We start from the raw sequence: 19,328 nt of genomic DNA, 5'->3' as shown, positions 1-19,328 counted from the left end.
GCAACATTAAGGATACAGGACTCTCCCCGCAGCGAATTTATAGCCGCCTACAAGATTCTTCCCGCATTATTGGTTCATCCTGCATATTAAGGATTCTCCCCGCAACATTTTTGGTCCGCATATATTTTTTTTGCATGTCTTACAAATATTTGTTGTCTGATTATTATTACAATATTCTATTTGGAATCATTTGCGTACAGAAACCGTGACAATTGTAGTTGGAAAATCATATCCGTGTAGTTTTTGCCGTGAAGTCTGAAATTTTGAAGCAAGTTCTTTTACTAATGTAAATGCGTGCCGCCGACAGTCGGTTCTACGTTACCGGAACGACACAGATTTACTATATATCTAAACAGATAGTCTATAAGAATGTGAAATATTTTCTCCTGTTGTGTTGTTTATTCCGACAATATTATAAAACGATACAGTTTCAGGTAATTTCTTAGCAGCTTTATCAATTTTGTGGTGTTCAGTTGGTATAAGCACTTTTTTATTTGGTTTGCTTTTATAAACGGTTAGTGTCCATCTATTGGATTGGTACTACAAGGTTGAGAAACGTGGAGTTTTCGAAAATTCCCTTATGTTTGCACGTATTGTTCCAAGCAACGAAGTATTTTTAGATCTTAATTTTAACGCCAAAGGAATACTTTGGTATACGTTTCAAGAAGTTTCATTACAACAAACTCGCTTAGGAGGTTGGTACATTTCGAGAATCGACTTTTTCTAAATACGTTAGCCACATTTTGTCTCTACCTTAGACGACAGCCAAAAATGTATGCCAAATTTATGTGCTTTGTTTGGCATATACGAAGTAAATCTGTATCTGGCCTTCGTTGAAAACAGTTGCTCATCCACGTCAATATGAGCTCCCGGTTTGAAGCAGTTTTGGATGTTTTCAATAACTTTGTCCCAAACTGCTCAAAATAGAGCATCCGTCTGTTTGCAAGCGTTGACTCCTCTGACATCCGTACAAATCTGACATCAATACAAATACTTATATGTTTCAAAATATGGTTGTAATAGGAACACAATAGCGGCTGTAGTAGGTACACACACGGCTCAATGCCGATAACGATACGAACGAAGCCACTTGGCGATATATTCCTCATGATTCCTCCGAAATCACACGTTTCTGCATAGAAACATGCACACTCCTCTGGTAAATCTAGTGTTAAATATAGCTATAGAACAATGAATTGATGTGAAATTTCATGATATTTGGAAGAATCCCTCTGAAACTTTTATTTTATATATGGACTAGCGTACCCTCGCCCGCTTCGCTAGACGATAAATTCAATGATTTGCTGAAAGATAATAAAATTAATACGAAGCAAAGCAAATTCTTTGATACAATTTCATTCGAACTTTATTGTAACACTTTTTGGTAGACAACGTTTTTGGTTTTTTCATCTTTCGCGTGAATAATGACGATGGTTTGCCAACTCGTGAGCAAGCTACATACAATTGTCCATGAGAAAAAATTGGGTATTCTAAATTAATACCGCACATTTGTAGAGACTGTCCTTGCGCCTTATTAATTCTCATAGCGAAGGCAAGGCGAATAGGGAACTGCAAACGTTTGAAATCGAATGGTAAATCCGCCGGAATCAGTGGAATTCAGGGTATCAAAATGTCTTCTCCTTTGTACTTCCCTTTCAAAATTGTTGCTTCGATAACGTTACCCATTAGCTTCTTCACAGCGAGTCTGGTACCGTTGCAAAGTCGGGGCACATTACTATTGCGCAGCATAATAATCGGTGCTCCAATTTTTAATCGTAAATTATGAGGTGGTAAGCCTGGCAAATCGAGTGAGTTTAAGAATTCAGTTGGATAATTTACGACCTCATCTTGATCATTAATAGTGTCCATTGACTTATACGCAACTATGTCACCAGGTATTTGATCTAAAATAGCTGAATTTATATCATTGACGTCCTTATTTTTCCCAGCTAAAATTGCTCTTTCGCTGAGTCAATCATGGTTTTTGTAATGTTGAACTATGTTTGGAAATACACTCTGTATCAATGCCTCTTTAGACTGTGCACAAGTGCAGAAATTGTTAGGCAATGTTATCATTCCTGTTGTTTTTGAAAAAAGGTTTATTTTTTTTGGTTAAAAAGTGTTTTTTGAAGTTTTGAAAAACACTTCGCTCTAACAAATTTCTTCTCAGTTAATTGCTGAAAATTGAATATTTTGAAAAAACTATTTTTTTTTTAATTTAACGTTTTTGAGAAAATTTTGTTCTTGAAAAAATTTCATACTTTTGTAAAAGTTTAAATTGATTTGTTAAAAAAGATTTTTGTCCGCTTTGAAAAACACCCCCTCGAAAAAATGTATTCTCTATTAATAGTGGAATATGAAATGCTTTGAAAACACCATTTTTTTTTTAAATTTTGTTTGGTTTTCAGAAAAATTTGTTTTGACAAAATTTCATACCCTTGAAAAAGTTTTATTTTATTTTATTTGTTTAAAATTTTTGAAATTAGAAAAACACCTCTTCGAAGAAATTTCTTTTATCTTTTTGAGGAAAATTTGGTTTTGAAAAAATGTCATGCTTTCGAAATTTTTTTATTTTACTTTATTTCTTCAAAATTTTTTAAAACAGTTTTTTTATAATTTTCGAAAAACACCCTTTTGAAAAAATGTTTTCTATGTGTCATAGTGGTATTCCATTAACTTTTAGGATTATAGTCAAATACTTACAAATATCTACGCTTTCACAAATAGCAACAATAAACAAATTTCCTCAAAACCAAAAAATTTACTTTTTTTCTAAAAAATTCTAAACAAACAACGTAATAAATTTAGAATTTTGTGTTCACGAAAAAACAGTATTGTTTTTATTGTATTAACTGAAAACCAAAATGTTGCAAAAAATCAAAACAAAACTAAATTATTTTTTTGTGTTCATTTGGTCCATATGTTCCATAAAAAGTTGATATGGTAAATAATATGCAGGGTCTGATACACGCAAATTTCCATTGACCATTATAGTGACAAAATTATCGATCACCAATTCCAACAGGATTTCAAAATCAGAGTTGGAATGAGTTGTTGTGTGGTGTACTTCAGAAAAAAATTAGAAATAAACAAAATAAATCTAAAAATTCGAATTCTAACTTTATCTTGTGTATGTTCTGATTACCTTTGAATTTTTCCAATGAAGCACCATTCATTTTAAATTTTCCAAGAATTTTTTTTATCATTTCGCGTTTCTTTCCTTTTTCATTCGATTCCAACATTTGTTCATAGCCGAAAACATCGTTTGCAAACGCATTCATTTCCATATAGAATTGGTCAAAGAAAGCATTGCTCAATTGAATTGAAACATTATTTTCATAAATACTTAGGACCTTAACTAATGCACCTTGGTACATACCTAACGCAGATATTCATCGCGACCTTGACATCGATACTATTGATAAAACAATACAAAGAGCTAGCAGAAGACACATAAATAGACTATTGACGCATACAAATCATATGATGAGAAGACTACCAAATAAAGAAAAATCTACCCAAAGTCGGCTTAACCGTCAAACACCAACAGATCTTGCAAAATCCTTGTAATCAATTGTCAACTAATCGTATATATCATTGTTTGTTAACCACTTGTTTTTAAATAATATGTATATATTTCTTCTAAATGAGCTTGGGGGCATTGGCCCTTCAATATCACTCTCATTCCATCTTTTTGTAAATCAAATTACTTATTGTCTAACGACAGGTGTAATATTTTAGGGAGGAAATAAAAAAAAAAAAAAAAAATTTCATTCGAATCATTTGAAATTTCTGTATACAATACATTTCTGTATCACAATACAAATACAAAAAATTCAAAAAAAGTTGTACACATAAAATTACACATAAAATGAATGTCGATTCGAAACTTACTTTAATCTAACAATCGAGCAAGTTTTGTTTTGGACAATATTTTGATTTTTTCTTTTTTTTATATGAAGAAAATATTTAAAAGAAATTTTTTTTTGCTAAAAACCTTCCCCTAGTGGATCCCTATAATATGAAAAAAGAACGAATAAAATTGGCCTCGTATCGGCCCAAAAAAATGCGGACAAACGAACATCATTTCATTTTTATATATATAGATTAACTATCCTGATGTAATGTGGCAGACGGTATTAAGCGGTTTAATGAACATCTGATTTGCTTATTGGATAGTTTTGTCAGTAAAAGATGTACCATAGGCAACAAATACGTGTATTATCTGCCCTGATACTAAGACATTTCTCACATCCAAAAGACTACGTCTTCACATTCGGTTGCGGGCGTCAGACAAGGAAGCATCCTTTCTCAGTTACTGCTTTTGATTGTAATTGACGAAATCTTATATAATGCAAATGACAAAAATCCCCGAAGAGGTATTGTATGGAATCCCTTAATTGTTGAGCAACTAAACGATTTGGATTATGCTGACGACATCGTACTTTTCTCAAGTAAATAGTCTCGTTTGCTGTCAAAACTGAATGATTTGCGTGACCACGTTTAGTTGATTTTGCTTTCATAATATTTATTTTGAGACCGTATCTTAATATAAATGCTACCCAGCCTTATGATATTAGCATTGATGGCCGACAGATTGAAGAAGTGGAAGAGTTCACGTATCTTCGAAGCCAAATTACTGCAAATGGTGGCACTTTCACTGATATAACAGCAAGATTAAACAAAGCAAAAGCAACTTTGCAATGCTCAAAAAAGTGTGGTCTCCAAGCAGCGAAAATACGAATTTTTAATATCAAACAGGTCTTATTGTATGGTTGCGAATCTTGGTCAGCATCAGTGGAGATTGTGTTTAAACTGCAAACGTTTGTAAATCGATGCCTCCGCACAATAATACGCGCTTGGTGGCTAGAAAATTTGATAGTGAACCCTGAATTGCAATGAAGGTGTAATCAAGTTACAATCGACGTCGAAATCCGTAAGAGGAAATGGGTATGGATTGGACACACCCTCAGAAAACCAGCCCAAGAAATAACAACGGTGGCCTTATAACGGGATCCACAAGGGTATAGACGCAGGGGGAAAACCGAGAGGATCCTGGCGACGTTGCCTGCATGACGAAATAACTCGCAACGATCTCAACTGGACTCAATTGAGGCAAAATGCAAGCGATAGAAATATGTGGAAATCATTAACTTTGGCACTATGTGCGACATAATCGGCGTTTAAGCAAATAATAATAATACTATTTAAACAAATTTTTAATTGCAACTTCTCAAACTGCTCTGAAATATCAAAACAATTAATGCCATTTCGAACGTGCTAGTGCAAATTATCATTGCATCCAGTCTTTTTTGTTCTTCTCTTTAAAAGCTTCATTATATTTCATTCTCAATAGATATTAACTATAATTTTTCGAAATTGTTACCATCGAAAATTCCCCTAATTCGTTTAAATTATGAGAATGAAGTCTAGTTGTCAATCCGTATTAGTTATACTTAAATCCTGAGATAATTGCGAATTAAGTCGTTATTCCCGACGCTGGTGGTCTGTCTAACACACTATTGGTATTACCTTCCAGCAATTATTACTTCACTCAGTGTTCCTCCATAAACATTCGCATCGAGTAGACAAAATTCGACCGTTTATAAATAAATATAAATACTTATATACACTTAAAATTTCTCGCATATAACTTAAGTAATTCTGCAGACTCTATCCATTAACTTCCATAATTCTATGTACACATTCATTTAGATTCATTAAATTACCAAAAAATTAAATCATGGAATAATAAAATCCTTCCATTAATGCATATTTTTTTAATAGATTTTAAAACAAGTTTCGTACTTTTGTACACATATGTAGATAACATGTTCTAAGACGTGTTTACCGGACTTCGAGCTCAAACTAAAAACATTCTACACCGAGCATTTGCACACGGACGAAGAAATCCGATTGGTACTGGATGGTTCCGGATATTTCGATGTCAGAGAGTAAGTTAATACACTTTCGTTTTTATGAACAGTCAGTTATAGAATATGGTGAAGCTATAAGTTATAAAAAAAATACTTCAGATAATACGTTAGATTTTTAGCTAGTAGTCAAACTTTTGAATCTTTAACGCTTAGCTTTTCAACACGCCTCAAAAACCAAAAGGTTTAATAACTTCAACCGTAGCTTCAGTATTAGGCCTCTTTTTTTCGCCAAAACTTATGCAGCAAGTGGCGAATAGATGAAGCAAATGAATATATGTCGGCAGCGCAGAAAGAGAACTGCCTTTAACTGCATATGTTGGTAAGGTAGTGCGGCCTAATGAACTATAGCCATACTCGCTAGCGGTGAATCTTACTCGATAACTTTGTTGTTGCTTTCGTACCCACGCCATTGTTTCAAACGTACCCATGCACGGGTAACATTGCATGTTTTTAACTTAAGTTTGAAAAAATGTTCCTCGTGTATGCCGCGCTTTATACGATTTTAGTTTTGTCTGAGGCAGTGCTGCCATAAGTTCAGAGTTATCTTCACAATTATGATTTTTTCACAAATAATCAGAAACATCTCGAAATTGCAATATTAAAACAAAATATCTCGCAGTACTTGTAAATTCCATGGGAAATTTCTAATTTTTTACAAATATTTATTATGACATTCGAAAGTTGGTAAACTAGATATCTACATATGTATGTGATGTGTCAAAAAGTCCCTTCGTACATAATAAGCGTAGCGTAACTTTAAATGAGAAAATTCTGAAAACGAATTCGTTTAAATATTTTCCCACTTTTCAATATGAATCTTTCTCTCAAACATTCCAAGTGGCGCTTGATCAGATGATGCCATTGTCCACACATCTGCGCCATACGTTACGATGGGCATGATGAGAGCCTTCTACAGTGTTAGTTTTATTCGTCCGTGCATGTTGATAAGAGAGATTCTATGTTTGGATTTCGAGGCTAACATAGTTATCGGTGTTAATGCTAGTTCTTAAATATACGAAGTCTTTTACAACCTCGAAATCATAACTGTCAATAGTGACATGAGTGCCGATACGCGAGTGAGCCGACTGTTTGTTTGACGACAGGAGGTACTTTGTTTTTCCCTCGTTCACCACCAGACCCATTTGCTTTGCCTCTTTATCCAGTTTGGAGAAGGCAGAACTAACCGTGCGGTTGTCAAGACCGCTGATGTCAATATCATCGGCATACGCCAACAATTGTATATATATACATATAATTGGCGCGTACACCCTTTTTGGATGTTTGGCCGAGCTCCTCCTCCTATTTTTGGTGTGCGTCTTGATGTTGTTCCACAAATGGAGGGACCTACAGTTTCAAGCCGACTCCGAACGGCAGATATTTTTATGAGGGGCTTTTTCGTGGCAGAAATACACTCGGAGATTTGCCATTGCCTGCCGAGGGGCGACCGCTATTAGAAAAATGTTTTTCTAAATTTTTGGTGTTTCACCGAGATTCGAACCTACGTTCTCTCCGTGAATTCCGAATGGTAGTCACGCACCAACCCATTCGGCTACGGCGGCCGCCTTACAATTACAAACAATTGTATGCTCCAATAAAATATTGTGCCTGAGCTATTAAGTTCTGCGGCTCGTAGGATCCTTTCCAACATCAGCTTAAAAAAGACACACGATAACGAGTCACCCTGTCTGAAACATCGTTTGGTATCAAACAGCTCGGAGAGGTCCTTCCCAATTCTGACGGCGTTGCTGGTATTGAGCAACGTTATCTTGCATAGCCGTACTAATTTTTTGAGGATACCAAATCCAGACACCACGGCATATAGGTAACTCCTTTTCGTACTGTCGAATGCAGCTTTGAAGTCGATGAAAGGATGGTGTGTGTCGATTCTCCTTTCATGGGTCTTTTCCATGACTTGGCGTATTGTAAATATGTATCTGGTCGATGGTGGACTTTCTAGGTTTAAAGCTACACCAATAAGGTCTAATTAGTTGGTTGATGGTGGGCTTCAGCCTTTCACACAATACGCTCGCTATAACCATATAGGCAATATTTAGAAGACTAATCCCGCGGTAATTGGCACAGATTGCAAGATCACCCTTCTTATGGATTGGGCAGAGCACACTTAAATTTCAATCGGCAGGCATACTTTCATCCGACCATATTTGGCAGCTTCTCGCAGTCATGTTTGAATAGCTCAGCCGGCAGTCCGTCGGCGCCCGCGGCTTTGTTGTTTTTTTGCCGCATTATCGCTATTCTCACCTCGTCATGGTCGTGTAGCGGAACGATAATTCCGTCGCCAATGATCGAGGTATCGGGATACTCACATTCTCTGTGACATGCGCAGCTGTCACTATGTATTTTTTTTTTTTTTTTTTTTTAAGTTTTATCGATTCGGTGCAGACGTGCTTTTATTAGCTCTTGCTTTGTGAAAGTTTCGTAGTGAATCTACCAATCGTACAATATTTAAAAACATACAGCGATATAGACGCTTTAATACTGCAACAAAATACATCTTGTGCTATCTTAGCCCAACCTTTGTTTTGCAAATATAAATACAAACAAAATAAAAACATAAAAATAATAAAAACAACTAGTGAAAAAATTTAGCATTTAAAATGCCTGTGGGGCGCTCTCCTCCCAAAGAGAGGCTCCGCTCACCAGCGCAAGAGCAACTAACAAGTGCTAAGTTCAGCTACAATGTTCCGTTCTCGGCAAGTGAAATAAAGAGTAAGTCATCAGCTGTACAACCTCACCTGGCAACCGCCGTTGACTCTATACCCACAACTCCTCACTCATGGCATGAGCAATGCCAAACTCCAATTCAACTAATCAGCATTTCTCATCCCACCACTTGTCTGGTAGCTCTCACAAGCGCAACAACAATCACAACAGTTACAACATCAGCATCAACAAGCAGAACCGCTACTACAAACTCTTCAATATTCTCATACTCGCCAATCATGTCTACATGCCCAAACATAGTTATGCAGGCAAAAGCAGGTGAGAACAACAAAGAGCTTTCTCTTCCAAAGAGAACACGTAATTCTCCAGATAAGAATACAGAAACAACAAAAACCACCAAAAAACATAAAGCATTAGCAAACCAAAAAACAATTACAACCTACTGGTTAAGTAAACCAACAAATAACAAATCAATCCCGCATACTCTGACATCAAACAGATTTGATATACTCTCTCTTGATGATGAAAAAGAAAAAGGAACGCAAAAAAGTGGGACAAACAACACTAATGAGCAGCAAAAATCTAAAACTCCAAAACCACCACCTATATTTGTACAGAATGTTGAATACATCAAATATTTAACCGACGCGCTAAACAAACTTCCGAATTGCGTTTTTGAAATGAAAGTCCTGCAAAACAATGAAGTAAAAATTCAACCCAAAGAGTCATACCACTATACACAAATCTCTAAACTATTAAAAGAAAAAAATACTCAGTATTATACATATAAGCCCAAAGAGCAAAGGGGATTTAAAGTGATACTGAGGAACTTGCACAACTCCACAGATAAAGGAGAAATTGTAAAAGAATTAGGTGAACTTGGGCATGAGGTTACAAATATTCATAACATCTTACACGCTACTACCAAATCACCTTTGCCACTGTTTATACTAGAATTAAAAACCAAGCCCAACAACAAAGATATATACACTATTACACATCTACTACATTGCAAAATTAAATTTGAGCCTCCACATCAAAAACGCACTTTGCCCCAATGCACAAACTGCCAAAAATACGGCCATACAAAAAATTTTTGTTTTAAAACACCTGTGTGTGTCAAATGTGCTGGAAGTCATAAAGCCATAGAATGTCCAGTCAAGGACATTAACGAAATAAAATGTGCTCTCTGTGGTAAAAACCACACAGCTAATTACAAGGGATGCATGATTTATAAATCATTAAAAATACAGCAATTTCCAAGTCTCAGACACAAAAATCCCACCACAATTACAAACACACAAGAAAAAGTTGCATCACAAACTACACTAGACAGTGTGACAACCCAACACAGTACTACAACACCAAATTTATCTTACGCTCAAGTAACAGCCATAAACACTAAAAATGATGCTCAATCTATTGCAGCAACTATAACGGAAAACAAAGAAATTTCAGAATTGAAAGATATGATGAAACAATTAATCTCACAAATGTCTGCAATGATAAACATGATCACGTTACTTTGCGCTAAATTTAATGAACGAACAAGATAAATTAAGAATTGTCCTTTGGAACGCTAACGGTCTAAGCCAACATGCACTGGAACTAAAAACATTCCTAAAAAACAATAACATAGACGCAGCTCTAATATCTGAAACACATTTCACAGATAGAAATTATTTAAACATTCCTAACTATACTATTTATCACACCAATCACCCTGATGACAAGGCACATGGTGGAACGGCAGTAATTATAAACAAAGACATTAAATGCATTGATGTGAACCATTATAGACAGGACTACTTGCAAGCGACATCTATACAAATTGAGGACTTTAGTGGTCATTTAACCCTTTCTGCCATATACTGCCCCCCTAAACATAAAAATTCTAAGACACTATACTTTGACTTTCTTAAAACTCTTGGAGGCCGTTTTATTGCAGGCGGGGATTTCAATGCAAAGAATACCTTATGGGGATCCAGAATAACAAACACGAAAGGAAAAAATCTTTACGATGCAATAATAGAAAATCAAAGTGACTTTTTAAGCTCTGGAGAACCAACTTACTGGCCAACTGATATGCGGAAGCGACCTGATTTAATTGACTTTTATATTACGAAAGATATTAAAAGTGAGCAACTGGAAATAAATCCAAGCTTTGACCTCTCATCTGACCACTCTCCAATATTCTTAAGCTATGAAACCAGTCCTATCCTAAACTACAAGACACATAAATTTTACAATAATTATACGAACTGGAACTATTTTCGTGAAATTATGGAGCAAAGCCTTAACATAAAAGTCCCCCTAAAGAGCGAAAAAGAAATAGACTCCGCAATCGCATACTTCAATGACAGTATAGTGTATGCAACAACAACTTCCACACCTATAATCAAGATGAGTAACAACAAACACAAATTGCCCCATAAAATCTTGGAAAAAATCAGAGAAAAACGAAAACTAAGGCAACAATGGCAATCTACACGCTCACCAGATATCAAAAAAAGGCTGAATATAGCAGCAAAAGAAATCAAAAATATATTAAAAGTGGACAAGGACGAAAAATTTGAAAAATATATCGCATCACTGGGAGCTACTAGAGCTACAAACTATACACTATGGAAGGCCTGCAAAAAAATCGAAAACGCAGTTATGCACCAACCCCCTCTAAGGACAAGTACAAATTCTTGGGCGAAAACACCAAAAGAAAAAGCAAATATACTCGCTGATCATTTTAAAAAAACATTTACAAATCAACATAACAACCAAGACATTGACAATTCTGAATTTCATGCCCACCTCACAAATAACATAAACATACCAATCAAGAAAATAACTTCAAAAGAAATTCGTATAGCAATTGAGACAAAAATTGACGTAAATAAATCCCCAGGATATGACGGAATCACAGGAAGGATTCTAAAGGAGTTACCTGACAAAGCAACTCTGTACTTAAGAAATGTATTTAACTCAGCATTACGGATGAAGTATTTTCCACTGCCTTGGAAAGTTGCTGAAATCATCGCAATACCCAAACCCAATAAAGATGCCTCTGAAGCTTCTTCATACAGACCAATTAGTTTATTACCATCATTATCTAAACTTTTTGAGAAGCTTATACTTGACCGCCTTGACCCCATACTACAGGCGCGAAACTTATTTCCCTCACACCAATTTGGATTTCGTAAAAAACACTCAACAATAGAACAGGTACATAGAGTAACAAATAAAATATTATCAGAAATTGACAAAAGAAATACATGTGTTGCTGTGTATCTTGATGTAGCGAAAGCTTTCGACAGCGTGTGGCACAAGGGTTTAATATTTAAACTTAAACAGTATCTTCCACTCGACTACTATTTGTTAATGAAAAGCTATTTAGCAAACAGATTCTTTTATGTGAAATATAGAGACAAATACTCTAATATTCAACTCATGGAAGCCGGTGTACCTCAGGGCAGTGTACTAGGGCCTGTACTATATGTGCTGTACACAGCTGATATTCCCCTGCCTGCAAGTATCGACATGATAGCAACTTTTGCAGATGACACTGTCCTATTGGCAACTCATAAAACCTTAGAAGCAGCAACAAACAAGTTACAACAAATTTTGAACAAAACACTAACATGGTTTAATGCTTGGGGTATACAAATCAATAGCGGCAAAACAATTCATGTAGTTTATTCCAACAAGAAAGTAAGACACAAGAATCTGACAATAAACCACTCACAAATCCCAATAGACACCAAAGCAAGATACCTTGGAATGACTATTGACTGCAAACTTCTCTGGAATGAACATATTACGATGAAAAGAAATGAGGTAAAAAACAGATTCCGACAACTATATTGGCTACTTGGCAGGCGCTCGAAACTGTCATTGCTGAATAAAATACTTATATACAAAACTGTGATTGTGCCAATCTGGGCATACGGCATAGAAATCTGGGGTACTGCAAGCAAAAGTAACATTAACATTATTCAACGACTACAATCAAAAATACTCAGAACTATAACCAATGCACCTTGGTACATCCCAAACGAAGACATTCATCGCGATCTCAACATCGAAACAATAGCAGAAATCATCCGCAAACGCAGCACAAATCATATTGTCCGTTTAATGAACCATTCCAATAATGACATGCGACAACTCCCAACAGCAGAAAGGGCAAACTCTAGGCGGCTCAAACGACCAACCCCAACTCAGCTGATAACTAGAATAATTTAAAGCTATGCACATACCTACACTTGTAAACTCACACAAAAACTTAACCCAAATGTAATATTGATAATGATTAATGTTATAAAATCCAAGCTGCAGAAAGAATTACTTAGTGTCATACGACAGGTGTAATTAATAAAGGAGGCAAAAAAAAAAAAAAAAAAAAAAAAAAACTATGTATTTAACAGATTCGATGAGTCTTCCCTCTATAATTTAAGTATGCTCTGGATCTCAGTCATCAGATCGCCGTCTTTGTTCTTACAGGAAAACGTCCCGGTATTAAAACCTTCTGTAAGCCGCCGAACTTTCTGGTAGAATTTTCGAGAGTTGTTCCTATTGGCCAGCATCGCAAGCTCTTCGCCCTCACGTATTTCGGCCTCTCGTTTCTTCTTTCGGATAATACGTCTCTCTTCCTTTTTTAGCTCCCGGTGACGATTCCACATGACTCGCGTTGCGCCTGATCGTAGCGTAGCTCTATAGGCAACATCTTTTCTTTCTGCGGTAGCATAACATTCCTCATCATACCAACTGTTTTTTCGGGTTCGCCGAATTTCGATTTCGTCTTCAGCGGCGGTACGTAGAGAGCGATAAATGTTGCTCCATTGCTCGTGCATGCCAGTTTATTGGGCAGTATTCTCTTAGAGCAGGAGTGAGAGTCGAGTGGCGAATCCTCTGGCTGGCTGGTCGAACATTCAACAAGGTAATGATCCGAATCGATGTTGGACCCACGGATCGTACGTTCATCTTGAAGCGTGTCTTCCATCTATCATAACACGATAGATCAATCACGTTTCGATAAGTTTCACGTTTTCCGATCAGGAGACAGCCACGTTGCTTGGTGTATTTTCTTATGCTGGAATCTGGTGCTGCAGACAATCATGATTCGGGCCCCGGCGAAGTCAATCAGTTTTTGTCCGTTACCGGATGTTTCGTTGTGCAGGCTGAATTTTCCGACTGTGGGACTAAAAATTCCCTTCTTGCCCACCGTGTCGTTGAAGTCGCCAAGCACGACCTTTATGTCGTGGCGGGGGCAGCGCTATAGCAACGTTCGAAGCATTGGTCGCATCGTCCTTCTCTTCCATCGGGGCGTGGGCACAAATGAGCGATATGTTGAAAAATTTCGCTTGATGCGAATTATTGCGAGACGCTTGTACACCGGATTGAGCAAAATTACTTGACGGCGGGAGTTCGGAAGCTACCCAGAGGATACTTGGGCTAATCCCGGAAGTTGTGAATCGCTCGAACCAAATGTAGAAGAATCCCTAGTGACTGGCGATCAGTCACTTTAGTTTGTAAATTTGTATGTACATATATGAATATAAAAACAATAATTAATTCACCATTTTGTTTTTGCAATATAAAATAATCTAGAGTTTTTGTTATAATTAAATAAATATGTTATAATATAATTATAGTGGTTGTAAGAGAGAGATTTTACTTTAAATAATAAAATAAATAATTGGCGCGTACACTTGATTGATGTTGTTCCACAAATGGAGGGAACTACAGTTTCAAGCCGACTCCGAACGGCAGATATTTTTATGAGGAGCTTTTTCATGGCAGAAATACACTCGGAGGTTTGCCATTGCCTGCCGAGGGGCGACCGCTATTAGAAAAATGTTTTTATTAATTTTGCTTTCACCGAGACTCGAACCAACGACCTCTCTGTGAATTCCGAATGGTAATCAGGCACCAACCCATTCGGCTACGGCGGCCGCCTTTACTTTAACTTTTTTAAATTTATCTTTTCAAATATTTGAGGCCAAACTCCAAATTAATCCAATGGCATAACGGAATCGGAATAACTATATTTATTTATATGAAACAACAAAAATATACAGATATTCTAAAATAAAAAATATCAATGAATAACAAAAATGTAATTGGATTGTGGCATAAAGGGATATAATGAGATTATATATGTACATATGTATAATATACTAGCAAACCCGGCCCCCTTCGCTGGGCACACTAAAATAGAATAGATATGGTTTAGAACAGAAAATATATGGTTTTCATATTATTTATTTCTTTATTCTTTATTCAAGCGCTTTGGCATAAACAATATTTTTTGTTTTTCTATTTGTTTTTGAGTAAATATAAAATATAAATTGAAAATCAGGAAAAAAGAAGATTGTTTTTAAATTTCAAATCAACGCATATGAATAAACAATCGTCTTTTTTCCTGATCATCCATGAATTTTTCGTTTCAATTTATATGTTTTATTAAGCATTGGAGCTTTTTTAACCATTATCCATTTATATTTTTCAAAAAAAAAACGAAAAAAATTGTTTTTTCCACGAACACATAATTTCATTCGGATTTCACATTAAATTCTCAAATTTCGTAAGAAATTATTCACTGTTCCAAAATCCACTCCGAAAAAATTCACAAAAAATGTTTACACTTTGCACTTACGTGTTCTCCTTATGGCATCCAAATCAGAAAGAAATATTGACACATTGTAACTCACACTGTCAATTTGACAGTTCAGTTCCGCCCCAAGCGTTAAAAAAGTAAGCGACATTATGGCTGGCTCAAAAGAACGCTGTACCCGTTGCCACTGCTCCGAATTACAACCAAACTTTACGAAACCCATTTTCAATACTTAACAATGTGCATAAGTTTGGTTTAATTCGGTGCAAAGACACGGCGGGTCCACGTTTTGGCATATATTTCGAGACCCTAGTCATCAATAGGTATGAAAATTACCCCGTATTAAAGCACTTATCAACAGCTTTCATTTGCTACCCATATTGTACATACACAACCAAAGGTTACCCGGGTCCACGTTTTGACCTATATCTCGAGACCCCAGTCACGGAGCGGCATGAAAAATACTCTGGACTAAAGCATTCACCAACAGCTTCAATTTGATACCCATATTGTACAGACACATCCGAAGGTTATCCGGGTCCACGTTTTGACCTATATCTCGAGCCCTATCCACCAATAGGTATCCAAACTATACGGAAACCATCTTCAATACCTTCTTAACAATGTGTGTAAGTTTGGTTTAATTCGGTGTAGACACGGCCGGTTAGCGAACACACACAAAAAGTTGATTTTATTTTATATATAAGATTTTTTTCAGTTTGTGTCCGAAAAATCCAAATATCTTACGGAACCCTATTTTTTCCAAAATAAAATGTAATCCATGTTACTCGTAGATAATGTAGTTTTCGAATGGTGAAAGAATTTTTAAAATCGGTCCAGTAGTTTTTGAGCCTATTCGTTACAAACAAACAAACAAAGTTTTCCTCTTTATAATATTAGTATAGATTATTTGATGATCATTAGGGATATCATATTATGCTGTAGTTTGCATTGAATTTTATTAGAGCTCTAAGGCTGGGTGCATTATAATGAGAATGAGTTGCAATAACTAAAGGCTGTAATAAGCCATTTGGTACGCGAGATTCCGGTGAAAATTAAGCTCATTTTTGGAAATAGTAACATATTTCATACATTTTCGTAACCTTATGGATGTTATACTAGCTAAAACGGGAAACGAAGTACTTCTTATGCAATATACTGAATAACACAATCTTTTACAGTTTGATTTATCCGATTAAGGTAATGCTTATTCAGTGACGTGATACGAAAATACTTATACACTCAGCTTTTGAAAAAACTTTTTTATGTCCCTGCTGAGATTGTTCGATTCGACCCAGATTGGGGGACATCAGAATTAGTTTTAGAGGTATGGTTCCTTTGGCAAAGCTTCTTATTTTGATCCCTAGAATATGATTTTCACATAGCAATGGGCGATTTTTTTGCCTCGCCACAAATCGACCCGGCCTAATATATATATATATAGATATACATATAAACATGTACATATATGTACATACGAGGATTGTTATTCACATATTTTTGAAAATAGTGTTATTGTTTTTCATAATATTCCCTTTTATGAACAACACACTTGTGTTTTCGTTTTGAAGCGCAAACACACTTTTTTTTACTACACAGTGATCATGCAAAATCTTTTTGATGCTGAGTATGCTAGTTACCAAGAATGAGTGTGTTCGCAGCTCTCAATAATTGCTACGAAATTGTGGCATTGTTACTTTTTTGAAGGTATTCTGCGCTGAACGTTTTGTTTGAAAACATGGAAACATGGACCAATAAGCTCGTTTCTTTTGAACTTAATTTTGAACTAAACATAATAAGTAAACAATATTAAACATTCAGAGTAGTATTTAGTGAGAACTTTTATCTTTCAATTAAACGCATAACGTTCACATTGTTGCAGACATTTTGTGACAGAACGCGATTTCTTCTCTTAAAAACACAGTCCACATTCGGCTCGATTTCAAATTTGTATAATTCATCAACGTCAAAAATTGAAACAATTCGTGCATAACACAAATGTAAATGTTTTTGTTTTTTTTCGCAGTGCAACAGATGATTGGATTCGCATAGCAGTTGAAAAAGGTGATTTAATAATCATACCAGCTGGCATATACCATCGATTTACATTGGACTTAAATGTAATATGCACATGTACGTAGGAGTTAGCGATATTATATCTAAAAACTTCTAATTTCCCTTTCAGAATTACATCAGAGCAAAACGATATTTTGTAGGTGAGCCCATTTGGCAGCCTTATAATCGGCCGGCTGATGGTATGGAGTGTCGGCAGAAATATTTGCGGAAACAAGCTGAAGGATTTTAATATTTAAAGAATAAGAAGAGAACACGTTATTGAAAAACTAATAATAAATAATAAACAATGAATAAGTGGGATAAATGAAAAAGCACATTTTTTCTCTCAATATAGGTAGGTAGGTACGTGATATGGTTGAGGTGCCAGTCTGGCACTCCTCAAGTTGCACTGCAGCGCCGTTCTGACACCATTATGATACCTCCAACAGGCAGATGTCTACAGCCAGTCAGAGCTGTTGATATAATGGAGAAGATTGATGGGATTTAAGTTGGTGCACTGCCCCAGGTTGACGAAAAAAGGAGCACCCAGTGATCTTAATCTAGCTGTCCCCTTCCTGGCAAGCTCATCAGCAATTTCATTTCCCTCTATGTTCCTATGTCCTGGAACCCAGATCAGAGAAATGTTACTTGCACATCCAAGAGATTTGATCTCCTCTTTACAGGAGTTTATTATTTTCGTTCTACACCATAGCGTCGTCAGAGCCTTGATCGCAGCTTGACTATCGGAGAAAAGGTTAATATCTCCTTCGCTCCCGCAATCTCTAAGCATTTTCCATGTCTGCAGGATCACAAAGACTTCTGCTTGAAAATCACTAGCAGTATTCGGCAGTTTAAAGGAGATACATAAATTGACTGATTTAGGGAAACCCCCTGATCCGACTCCTGATTCCACCTTGAAACCGTCAGTGAAGACAGAGGTGCAAACTTCGGTGCAGATTTTCCTCTTCCTTCCTTTTCCTTCTAATCCTGCTTATTTGAAAAGATTGCCCTAACACGACCCTCAAACTCTAGTTTGTGGATAGAGAGATCTGTTCGAAGTTCGGAGAAATACGGTTTTAACTGCCCGAAAATGCTACAATCTCCCTTGAGAGATTGCCTCCAGAGGTGAACCTCCTTTCACCTGATTGCACTTTGAGCTGCGATGGAAATAACGTAAAAGTCATTCAGGGCAGCACTGGGGCAAGTTTTACATACTCCGGTGATGCCAATGAATGTAGTCCTTTGCACCCTCCCGACTTTAGTGATATTATAGCACTTCCGAAGAGTTTCCCACCAAACCAGGCATCCATATGTTAAAATTGACAAAACCACTGCGTTGTACATCCACAGCACGACCTGTGGCTTGAGTCCCCATTTTTTACCGAGCATAGATTTGTAGGAGTAAAAGGCTATACTTGCCTTCTTTACCCGATTTTAATGTGTAACTTCCGATGAAGCGGGCGAACGTGGTTGTTTGGGAAGTCGAAAGGGTGGAGGTTTTTTTTCTGGTAAATAGCACCAGCTCCGTTTTGTCAGAGTTGACTCGGACAAATCTTTCCAAAATCTCAGCCATGACTTAGGGAAAAAGTCCCGATATCATTAAGACCTTAACCCCACCCTTGTTTAGCATTATCGGCGAAAGGATACCACCCTGCGGCATCCCTCTGTGAACGAATCTAGTGACTTTAGCCCCTCTTGCCACCACATTAACTTCGCTGCAGTCAAGCAGAGACAGATAAGTCTTTCCACCTGTAGTCTATCTAACACAGTGACAATTGACTCCACCCTATATATCTATTAAAGCCGCCAAAGTTAATTGTTTGCCTTCTAGAGATTTTTTCACAGTCCCTACGACCTCGTCTAAGGCTGATTCCGTGGATTTCCCTTTCAGGTAAGCATGTTGCGCTGGAGATAATTTGGATTCGATGTGCTCCTTCAAACAACTTCAGGATAAATGACGTAAGACTAATACGCCTAAAGTCCTAGGCCGAGTCGTGGCCCCTCCTCTCTACCTTCGGTATGAGGAAAACGAGGGTTGTTTCTTCCAG

The 19,328-nt window shown here is 36.5% G+C and overlaps 1 protein-coding gene across 2 annotated transcripts in view; it reads left to right on the top strand.

The window, feature by feature from the left end:
* The window catches only part of LOC129241734 (acireductone dioxygenase), a 54,544-nt gene extending 36,932 nt beyond the window's left edge, over window positions 1-17,612 (top strand). For both annotated transcript variants that reach the window (XM_054878227.1, XM_054878226.1), the window contains exons 3-5: window positions 5,827-5,954; window positions 17,252-17,345; window positions 17,411-17,612. In XM_054878227.1, the coding sequence (XP_054734202.1) occupies window positions 5,827-5,954; window positions 17,252-17,345; window positions 17,411-17,530 (342 nt within the window). In that variant the 3' untranslated portion in view covers window positions 17,531-17,612. The remainder of the gene's footprint in view (window positions 1-5,826; window positions 5,955-17,251; window positions 17,346-17,410) is intronic.
* Window positions 17,613-19,328: the final 1,716 nt, after the last annotated feature.

Source organism: Anastrepha obliqua, chromosome 3 (genome assembly GCF_027943255.1).
Source record: "Anastrepha obliqua isolate idAnaObli1 chromosome 3, idAnaObli1_1.0, whole genome shotgun sequence".
NCBI lineage: Eukaryota > Metazoa > Arthropoda > Insecta > Diptera > Tephritidae > Anastrepha > Anastrepha obliqua.
Note: the sequence above shows the minus strand (reverse complement) of the source record. Positions and strands in the feature narration are given on the sequence as shown.